The sequence below is a fragment of the Chiloscyllium plagiosum genome, chromosome 7, assembly GCF_004010195.1.
Source record: "Chiloscyllium plagiosum isolate BGI_BamShark_2017 chromosome 7, ASM401019v2, whole genome shotgun sequence".
Taxonomy (NCBI): domain Eukaryota; kingdom Metazoa; phylum Chordata; class Chondrichthyes; order Orectolobiformes; family Hemiscylliidae; genus Chiloscyllium; species Chiloscyllium plagiosum.
This window is the reverse complement of record NC_057716.1, coordinates 97,115,168-97,126,682: the sequence shown is the minus strand read 5'-3', so window position 1 is coordinate 97,126,682 and position 11,515 is coordinate 97,115,168. Positions and strand designations below refer to the sequence as shown.

General features: G+C 44.2%; 1 protein-coding gene across 1 annotated transcript in view; it reads left to right on the top strand.

Moving 5' to 3' along the window:
• Window positions 1-11,515, top strand: part of LOC122551782 (contactin-associated protein-like 5) — a 1,086,426-nt gene that overhangs the window by 784,054 nt on the left and 290,857 nt on the right. Inside the window, exon 17 of the mRNA XM_043694246.1 lies at window positions 7,758-7,976. Within this exon, the coding sequence (XP_043550181.1) occupies window positions 7,758-7,976 (219 nt within the window). The remainder of the gene's footprint in view (window positions 1-7,757; window positions 7,977-11,515) is intronic.

The window sequence follows — 11,515 nt, the reverse complement described above, 5'->3', positions numbered from 1 at the left end:
CCGTCCATGCTGACCAGATATCCCAACCCAATCTAGTCCCACCTGCCAGCACCCGGCCCATATCCCTCCAAACCCTTCCTATTCATATATCCATCCAGATGCCTTTTAAGTGTTGCAATTGTACCAGCCTCCACCACTTTCTCTGGCAGCTCATTCCATACACGTACCACTCTCTACATGAAAATGTTGCCTCTGTTATATCTTTCCCCTCTCATCTTAAACCTATGTCCCCTCGTTCTGGACTCCCCCCACCCCAGGGAAAAGACTTTGTCTATTTACCCAATTAATGCCCCTCATGATTTTATAAACCTCTATTAGGTCACTCCTTAGCCTCTGCGCTCCAGGTAAAACAGCCCCAGCCCATTCAACCTCTCCCTATAGCTCAAATCCTCCAAACCAGGCAACATCCTTGTAAATCTTTTCTGAACCCTTTCAAGTTTCACACATCTTTCCGATAGGAAGGAGACCAGAACTGCCCACAATATTCCAACAGTGGCCTAACCAATGTCCTGTACAGCCACAACATGACCTCCCAACTCCTGTACTCAATACTCTGAACAATAAGGCATACTAAACATCTTCTTCACTATCCTATCTACCTGCGACTCTACTTTCAAGGAGCTATGAACTTGCACTCCAAGTCTGGGCAATTGGATAGCAGCTGGCTGTCATAGAGAAACTGATGCAATTGTCACCCAGCAGCCATTCATAAAACTTACTGGGCAGTCATCGCTCCTGCCTGCTCCTTCCTCATTGGATAATGAGGCTGAGTACAGCACTATATTGCATTGCTCAAGTTAAACTAACTCATTACACACTGGACCTCAACTGAGAGCTGTATATTTCTCTAAATGTTTGAGTTTAAAGGGGTGAGATGTGATCTTCTTGAAGCGTACAGGATTCTTATAGGGCTCAGCAGGATGCATGCAGGAAGGACGTTTCGTCTGGTTGGAGAGAGTTAGAGTAAGGGAGCTGAGGGGTTCCAGATACAGGAATCAACCATCTCACAATAAGTTGGAGGCCATTTTGGACTGAGATGAGGAGGAATCTCTTCACTCGAGCTGTTAATCTATCCCAGCAAGCCAATAGAAGCTCAGTCATTAAGTATATTTAAGGCTGCGATTGATAGACTTCTCCATGTGAGCGATAACGAGGGACATGGAGATCTTGTGAAAAAATGAGTTTGAGGAAAAAGATCAACAATGAATCAGTTGAATGGCAGAACAGGCTCGAGGGGTTAAATTGGCTACTCCTGCTTCAATTTCCCATGTCCCTATGATCCTGTTTGTAGAAAACCACAGAGAACGTGTCATCTTCCCTTTAAGCTATCTTGTTTGCTAAAAATATAGACTACTGTATAATGTTTCCTTCAGTAATCCTCTATCCAAAAGGCATTCAAACACAATATGAATAGGCCATTGTTACTGCAATCATATGCCAACTGCACAAAGTACACTGTACTCCATTTTATAACAAGAGCACAAATTGCTGGAAAAGTTCAGCAGGTCTGGCAGCATCTGTGGAGAGAAATCAGAGTTAACGTTTCAGGTCCTGACCCTTCCTCAGAACTGGAGATTAGACCTGCTGAGCTTTTCCAGCAATTTCTGTTTTGTTTCTGGCTTCCAGCATCCTCAGTTCTTTCGGTTTTTATTTCACATTTTTAGAGATTACTTTGGACATTTTCAGGGCATCCCGAAGCACTTACAGGCTTTTGCCTTATTGATGAGCACCATTCTATTGTTTTAGTGAAGAGGGGATTTGATAGAGACATACAAGATGATCAGAGGATTAGATAGGGTAGACAGTGAAAGTCTTTTTCCGAGGATGATGATGTCAGCTTGTACGAGGGGACATAACTACACATTGAGGGATGATAGATTTAAGACAGATGTCAGACACAGGTTCTTTACGCAGAGAGTGGTAAGGGTGTGGAATGCCCTACCTGCTAATGTAGTCAATTCAGCCACATTAGGGAGAATTAACCAATCCTTGGATAAGCACATGGATGATGATGGGATAGTGTAGGGGGACGAGCTGAGAATAGTTCACAGGTCGGCACAACATCGAGGGCCGAAGGGCCTGTTCTGCGCTGTATTGTTCTATGTTTTATGAAGTCATCAAATTGCATTGGGCAGTTTTCCAAAAAACAGCTGTCTGACAAATAATCAGTTATAGGTTGTACCTCCGTAATTCAGCAGCCTCAGAACGGCAGCTTTGCCAAACCTCCAGAGGTCACATCTTTAACCAGTGCTGGCCATGATGGCCATGCAACATAAAATGACATGGAAAGCTGAGAATGCAATGAATCTTTACTTGTCAATCCAATTCTGGGTTGAAGCACTATGGGTTCTTCAGAAAACCAGATGTATGGCAGAGTTCACACTGGCAGAACATTATGCACCATAGAGGTTGCTGGGCCAACAGTGCTAGAATAGGGAGGTATGAACTGTAATATTGATTTCACCAGTTTTCTCATTTCCGCTGTCCCCACCTTATCCCAGATCCAACCCTCTAACTCGGCACCGCCCTCTTGAACTGTCCTATCTGTCCATCTCCCTTCCCATTTATCCGCTCCACCCTTCTCTCCGACCTATCATCACACCCCCACTTTCAGCTACCTATTACATTCCTAGCTACCTTCCCCACAGCCTCCACCCCTCCCCCCGGTCACCATTCCTGAAGAAGTGCTTATGCCCGAAACGTCGACTGTCCTGCTCCTCGGATGCTAACTGTCTGGCTGTGCTTTTCCAGCACCACACTCTTTGACTGTCATCTCCAGCATCTGCAGTCCTCACTTTCTCCTGCAAACTGTCATCTGATTGGTTTTAGATATTAGCAAAGGGGCTGTGAAATCCCCTCAATCAGACTACAGTTAGTGCCATGGGATTAGTTTTCATTTGTTCATGGGATATGGACATTGCTGGCCAGGTCTGATTTTATTGCCTATCTCTAATTAACATTGTGTGCGTCTGAAGTCTCACATCCACCAAACCAGGTAAGGATAGCAGATTGTCCTACCCTAAAGAGACTTGGTTGCAAGAGGGACAAGATTGGATGCTTAGATTTCCAGGACTTTGATGTTTCAGGTGAGATAGAGAGGCTTGTAAAAGAAGTGGAGCGAATTAAGGACAATATCATAGCTGTACTGAGGGAGGATACGTTGGAGAGCTCATCCAGCGTGGCCAGATGGGTAGAGCTCAGGAATAGGAAGGGTGCAATCACTTTGATGGGATAGTACTACAGCCCTCCTAATTGGTGATAGAAGAACAGATATGTGGACACATGATGAACAAATGTGAAAAGGTTTCTGGGTGCATGATTTTAATTTCCCCTATTTTGACTGGGGGATTTGTTTAATTCCATGGACTTGGATAGGAAGGAATTTGTTAGGTGTGTCCAGTGTGGTTTTCGAAACAATATGTAAATAGCCCAACTGGGGAAGGAGTCATATAAGACCTGGTATTGGAGAATGAGCCGGTCAAGTGACCAAATTTTCATGGGGGATTATTTTGGAAACAGTGACCATAATTCTCTAAGTTTTAGGTTACGTATAGATAAGGATCATATAGAGCTGAAAATGTGTTGCTGGAAAAGCACAGCAGGTCAGGCAGCATCCAAGGAGCAGGAGAATCGACGTTTCGGGCATGAGCCCTTCTTCAGGAATCAGGTTTCCTGGAGAAGGGCTCATGCCCAAAATGTCGATTCTCTTGTTCCTTGGATGCTGCCTGACCTGCTGCGCTTTTCCAGCAACACATTTTCAGCTCTGATTCCAGCATCTGCAGTCCTCACTTTCTCCTAAGGATCATATAGTCCTTGGGTGAAGGTATTAAATTTGGCAAAGGCTAACTACCAGAATATTAGACAGGAACTGGGAATTATAGATTGGAAGCAGATATTTGAGGGTCAATCTACATCAGGCATGTGGGAATCATTTAAAGGCCAGTTGATTCGAGTTCAGGTCCAGCATGTTCCTGTGAAAATCAAGGTTAAGGATGGTAAGAAAAATTGCAAACTTAGTCAAAAAGAAAATGGAGGCTTATATGAGGGTTAGGAAACTGAAGACAGACAAAGCCCTCAAAGAATACAAAGATAGCAGGAAAGAACTGAAACAAGGAATTAGGAGAGCTGCAAAAGGCCATATAATGTCATTGGCAAACAGGAATAGGGAAAATCACAAGACATTTTATCCATCTTTAAAAAGCAAGAGGGTAGCTAGAGAAAATGCAGGTTTACTCAAAGACGAAGGAGGGAATTTATGTATGAAGTGAAATAAATCAATTGAGGTCCTTAACAAATACTTTGCATCAGTATTCACAAAGGAGAAGGACATAGTGGATGGTGAGTCTCAGGTGGGGTATGTTGATATTCTAGGGCATGTCAATACAAGAAAGGAGGAGGTGTTGGGTGTTTTGAAAAGTATTAAGGTAGACAAGTCCCCAGGGCCTGATGGGATCCATCCCAGAATGCTGAGGGAGGCAAGTGACGAAACTACTGGGGCCTTGTAACCTCATTAGTCAGAGGAGAGACCCCAGAAGACTGGAGAACAGCTAATGTCATTTCTTTGTATAAAGAAGGGTAGCAAGGATAATCGAGAGAGAAAAAGTACAGGCCAGTGAGCCTGGTGTCAGCAGTAGAGAAATTACTGGAAAAGATTTTTTGGGATAGAATTTACCCACATTTTGAAAAATATGGACTTATTAGCAATAAGCAGTATGGCTTTGTGTGGGATGGTTGTGTCTCACAAACTTGCTTGAGTTTTTTGAGGAAGTGACAACGATGATTCATGAAGGCAGAGCAATAGATATTGTCTACATCATCTTCAGAAAAGCTTTTGACAAGGTCCCTCATGTCAGGCTAACCCAGAAGGTGAAGTCACATGGGATCTATGGTGAACTGGTAAGATGGATACAGAAAATAGCTTAATCATAGAAGACAAAAAGTCGTGGTAAAAGGGTGTTTCTTCTGACTGGAGATCTGTGACCAGTGATGTACTACAGGGAACAGTGCTGGGACTCCTGATGAATGGAAATGATTTGGTGGAGAATGTGGATGGCCTGATTAACATAGAAAATACATGCAGGAGTAGGCCATTCAGCCCTTCGTGCATGTAGTACCATGCAATATGCTCATAGCTGATCATGCAATCTCAGTATCTCATTCTCTGCTTTATCTCCATATCCCTTGGTCCCTTTAGCCACAAGGACCACATCCAGCTTGAATATATCTAATGAACTGAACCCGAAAGCTTCCTGTTGGAGAGTGAAGAAATTCTTCCTCATCTCTAAGTGAAGAAATTCTTCCTCATCTCAGTCCTGAAAGGCTTACCCCTTATTCTTAAATTGTGACCCCTAGTTCTGGACTTCCGCAGCAATGTGTCCAGACCTATTCACCCTCCTGCTTCTATCTTACCTATTCCCCTCATTATTTTCTTTGCTTCTATAAGATCCCCTGCATTATTCTAAATCCCAGCGAGTACAAGCCCAGTCAATCCAATCTTTCCTCACATGCCAGTGGTATGTTTGCAGATGACACAAAGATTCGGGGAGCTCTGGATGGTAAGGAGGAATGCCAGATAGTAGAGCAGGATACAGATTGGTTGGAGACTTGGTTAGAGAAATGGCAGATAGAATTCAATCCAGACAACTGCGAAGTGACATGTTTTGGAAGATCTAATGCAAGAGGGAAGTATGCAATAATTGGCAGAACCCTTAATGGCATCAATATACAGAGGGATGTAGGCATACCAGTCCACAGTTCCCTGAAAGTGGCAACACAAGTGCATAGATTGGTCAAGAAGGCATATAGGCGAAAGTGAGGACTGCAGATGTTGGAGATCAGAGTCAAGATTAGAGTGGTGTTGGAAAAGCACAGCAGGTCAGGCAGCATCTGAAGAGTAGGAAAATAAACATTTCAGGCAAAAGCCCTTCATCAGGAATGATTAATGAAGGGCTTTTGCCCGAAACATTGATTTTCCAGCTCCTCAGGTGCTGTGTGACCTGCTGTGCCTTTCCAGCACCACTCTAATCTTGACTAAGCTTACCTGCATATGGCAGGTTTGCCTTCATCGGTCAGGGCATACAATATATAAAAATTGGCCAGTCATGTTGCAGCTGTATAGAACTTTAGTTAGACCACATTTGGAACATCATGTACAGTTCTGGTTCCTACACTACCAGAAGGATGTAGAGGCCTTAGATAGGGTACAAGAAACAATTTACCAGGGTGGTGCCTGATTTGGTGCATATTAGCTCTGAGGAGAGATTGGACAAACTTGGTTTGTTTTCACTTGAACATGAGGGGTGATCTGATAGAGGTTTACAAACTTCTGGGAGGCCTTGACAGAATGGATAATTGGTCTCCTTTTCCAATGGTACAAACGTTAATTGCTAGGGGACATAGGTTGAAGGTTTAAAGGAGCAAGTTTAAAGGAGATGTGACAGGCAGACTTTTCACAGAGAGGGTGGTAAGTGCCTGGAATGGCCTGCCAGAGGAGGTGGTGGAGGCAGATACAATGGCAACATTTAAGAGGCATCTTGACTGATATATAGATACACAGGGAATAAAGGGATACAGATCTTGGAGAGAGAAAAGGTCCAACATACATTCTGGAGTCACGTGTAAGCCAGACCAGGTAAGGATGGCATTGTTCCCTCCCCAAAGTGAACCAGATGGAATTTTGCGGCAAAGGATTCCTGGTCATCCTCAGAATCTTAATTCCAGATTTTTATTGAATTCAAATTCGACCATCTGCTGGTGGGATTTGAAACCAGGTCCACAGAACGTTACCTGGGTCGTTGGATTAATAGTCTAGCAATAATACCACCAGGCCACTGCCTCCTTTAGAAAGGCATCTTATGTCAGCGCTGTTTGGTGGGCCAAAGGGCCAGTTCCTGTGCTGTTCTTTGTTCTAAAGGGCATCAGTGAACCCGTTGGGTTTTCGTTTAATGGCAATCCAATGAAAATTTCATCATCTATCATGGAGGGATTCTAATCCACATCCCCAGGACATTAACTTGGCTCTTGTCTTACTAGCTTGTTGATACTATGCGGCTCACACACATCTGCATGTAGACAGACAGGGCTTCAATTGGGTATTTCATCTGGAGAAACAGTACTCCCTTAGCTTTGCATAAAATGTCAGTCCAGTTGATGGTCTGAGTATGAGTTTGTGGTCATCTGTGTAGTGGTGCAGCCATTAGACTAAGCTGGCAATTTGTGGCCATTGCAAGTCACAGTTTAGATGAACATTGTCATTATTACACTCAAGTGTGGACTTGACTCTGAGGCAATGCTCCCAACTTTCAATCAGAAGCTGGTGAGGCCAAGTCCCACTTCAGAGAATTGAGCACAGTGGTCAAAGGTTGAGTATGTAATGAAGGGGTACTACACTATTGGAGAATTGTCACTCGGATCAGATGCCAAACCGAAGCTCTCTTGGATAGATGCAAATAACTCCAGGGCACTCTTTCAAAGAGGAGCAATGATTTTGTCTCTGATAAGCTGGCTGATATTTATCCCTTGACTGACCCAGTAAAAACATTATTTTATTGCTGTTTGTGGAACCTTGCTGTGTGCAAATTGGTGGTCGCAATTCCTGGAGTGACGACACTTCAAAAAGTACCTAATTGGCTGTAACATCCTGAGGCCCTGAAAAAGACTACCTAAATATCTAAATGCTCTCTTTTGTAATACCAATGTACTTTTCGCAGACAGGACATTCATTTCGGAGACTAACACCACAATGTGTGATTTTATAGCCCCGATGGAAGTGCTATTCTCATTCGACGTGGGTAACGGGCCATCGGAGGTTATTGTGAAGTCATCCACTCATCTGAACAACAACCAGTGGCATTATGTCAGAGCAGAGCGAAATATCAAAGAGGCATCTCTTCAAGTGGATCACCTGCCAAGCAAGACTCAAGAGGCCCCAGATGACGGACACATCCACTTACAGCTCAACAGCCAGCTATTTGTAGGTAGGACAGATGGGGCAAGGGCTGGGTGGGGGGATCTGTTCCTTAGATTTCTTCACTGAGATGGGCAATGTATTTCAGTTTAACATCCAGCTGCCATTGCTTATTCATGGGCTCATGGAAAAAGCAGCAACTTGTACGAATAGGTTTGTTATTTTATTGACTGGCTGCCAAGCTGAGTGACAGTTCCTTGAATTTCTGACAACTGGGCTTCAGAGGAAAGATTTGAGAATGTGCTGCAATGTTTGGAACTCTTGATTGATGTGGTCAATTTCCATTATGTCAGACAAGTACTGCATGTGGCAAGGAAACGTTTCTATCCAAATTGGACGACACATTTAACATAAGTGTGTTCAACGATATAAGTGTTGACTTTGGAGGTCAGGAGTGGAAGAAAAGAAAGTGGTTGTGGCAAACCACAAAGCAGCTGTCAGAGTTACAGCTACAGTCATTCCTGGCCCTGCGAGAGCAAGCTGCAGATCCTAGAGTCTTAGAGCACAGGAGAAAGCTCTGTTTTCTGGGAAAGAGCTGTCCATTTTGGCCCCACACCTCTTTACCTACACCCCTGAAAATGAGTCATATTTAACCTCTCAGAGTACAGTAACACGCTGGTTATGTCATAGAATTATAGAATCCCCATAGTGTGAAAACAGACCATTAGACCCAAATAGCTCACATCAACAATGGTTAGCACTGCTGCCTCACAGCACCAGGGTCTCAGGTTCGATTCTAGCCTCGGGTGACTGTCTGGGTGGAGTTTGCACATTCTCCCTGTGTCTGCGTGGGTTTCCTTCGGGTGCTCCAGTTTCCTCCCACAGTCCAAAGATGTGCAGGTCAGGTGAATTGGCCATGCTAAATTGTCCATAGTGTTAGGTGTATTGGTTTGAGTGAAATTGGTCTGGGTGGGTTACTCTTCAGAGAGTCGGTGTGGGCTGAAGGGCCTGTTTCCACACTGTAGGGAATCTAATCTAAACCCTCGGAAGAGTAACTTAACCAGACCCATTCCTTATGCATCCCCTGATTAATGCACCTAACCTACACATTCCTGAACACAATGGGCAATTTAGCATGCCCTATCCACCCGACATGCACATCTTTGGACTGTGAGAGGAAACCAGAGCACCCAGAGAAAACCCTCACAGACACGGGGAGAATGTGCAAATACCACACAGATAGTTGCCTGAAGCTGGAATTGAACCCAGGTCCCTGGCCCTGTGAGGCAGCAGGGCTAACCACTAAGCCACCATGCTACAGGGCTACTAACCTATAGGCTGGGATTAGTGATGCAGAAATAGTACTGTGCATGCTGGAGATTTGAAATAGAAGCAGAAATTACTGGAGAAACACAGAAGGTCTGTCAGTAACTTCGGAGAGAGAAATTGTGGTAATATTTCAAGCCCAATAAGATTAATTTTCCAGCTCTCTGTCAGTTCCAAAGAAGTCGTACTGTCCTCAAAAACGTCAACTCTGTTACTGTCTCTCCACATGCAGTCAGACCTGCTGAGTTTTTCAACACTTTGTGTTTTTATTAATGATACAGATAGGCGAGTTTATAGAATCACCATGGCAGCTGGGAAATATAACTGTAATTCATTAAATTTAAATTCATAAATAAAAAGCTAGCATCAGCATTGAGAGCCATGAAGCCATCAATCTGTCTGGTTTCCTTATATACTTTGGAAATTTGCCATCATTACTTGATCAAGCCTTTAGATTTCCTACAGTGTGGAAACAGACCCTTTGGCCCAACAAGTCCACACCAACCTTCTGACGAGTAACCCACCCAGATCCATTTCCCTCTGACTAATGCACCTAACACTATGGGCAATATATCATGGTCAATTCACCTGACCTGCACATCTTTGGACTGTGGGAGGAAACTCACACAGACACGGGGAGAATGCGCAAATTCAACACACAGAGTCACCCGAGGCTAGAATCGAACCTGGGACCCTGGTGCTATGAGGCAGAAGTGCTAACCACTGAGCCACATGTTCTCAAATGAGTATATTGAAAAGTTTATAAGTCACCAGTTACGGTACCATCTCAGGTACAAAGGTACCTCGGTACAGCTTCTTCAGTCACAAGATTAGTTACAGTATAACAATATCACCAACACATAGAGCCATCTTGGGTACAATCCTTAGTTACAAAATAGAGAAATGAAGAAAGCAAAGTTACATTACAGCTATACACAGGATGACCATACGTCAGAAAAATGAGAAGCAAAGTTAAAAAGACAAACATCACCGTCTCTCTCCGAGAGGTCTCCTCAGCAGATCAACTCAGGGGACCTCTACATGTTCTGACCACTGGCTGACATCTTGCCCCATTGTGCCACTGACACCACACTGGGCTGCTGACCACCAACCCCGCTTCGGTGGTCGGCAGTCAGAGGCCGAGGCTGGGTGTCCGTGACCGAGTGTCCAAGTAGACAGAAGAGGAGAAATAAACATCAAAAGGGAGGAAAAGAGGGAGAAAACCAAAGAAAAAGAACAAATCAGAGCAGCTGTGTTCTGGCTAAACCATCCTACTTAGCCTCTATATTGCCAGAAAATGTCTAGGGCGTGATTAGGTTAATCTCTCCCATTAGGAGAAAGTGAGGACTGCAGATGCTGGAGATCAGAGCTTAAAAATGTGTTGCTGGAAAAGCGCAGCAGGTCAGGCAGCATCAAAGGAGCAGGAGAATCAACGTTTCGGGCATAAGCCCTTCTTCAGCTTAATCTCTCCCATTCTCATGGCCTGTGATTGTCATATGTTGGAAGGTTTTAGATGCTCATAATCAAACTATTTGGCCATGCAATGCATTTGACATAATCTACTTGATATGGTTCCATATGGAAGATTGATAGCAAAGGGAAGAGCCCATGGGATCCAAGGAATTTTGTCTAATTGAATGCAATAATGGTTGAGTGGCAGGAAGCAGAGAGTGACGGTTGAGGGGTATTTTCTTGTGATTGGGAACCTGTGTCCAGTGGGGTACTACAAGGATTAGATATGTTGCCCTTGCTGTTTGTGATAGATCTTAATGGTTTAGACTTGAATGGAGGAAGGTTGATCAGTCAGTTCACACATGATATCAAAATTGGTGGTGTGGTAAATAGGTGATGGCCTTAGAATACAGGAAGGTATGGATGGGCTGGTCAGATCAACTGATTAGTGGCAAGTGGAATTTAATCCAGATAAGTGTGAGATGATGCACTTTGGAAGAAATAACAAGGCAAGGCATTCTAGTACTCAGCTGAAACTTTATTGCTGGAACAGCACAGCAGGTCAGGCAGCATCTAGGGAACAGAAGATTCGACGTTTCGGGCACATGCCCTTCTTCAGGAATGAGGAAAGTGTGTCCAGCAGGCTAAGATAAAAGGTAGGGAGGAGGGACTTGGAGGAGGGGCGTTGGAAATGTGATAGGTGGAAAGAGGTCAAGGTGAGGGTGATAGGTCGGAGTAGGATGGAGGCGGAGAGGACAAGAAGAAGACTGCAGGTCAGGAAGGCGACGTGGTCGACGGTGCCCTCCACCGCATCTCCTCCACTTCCCGCTC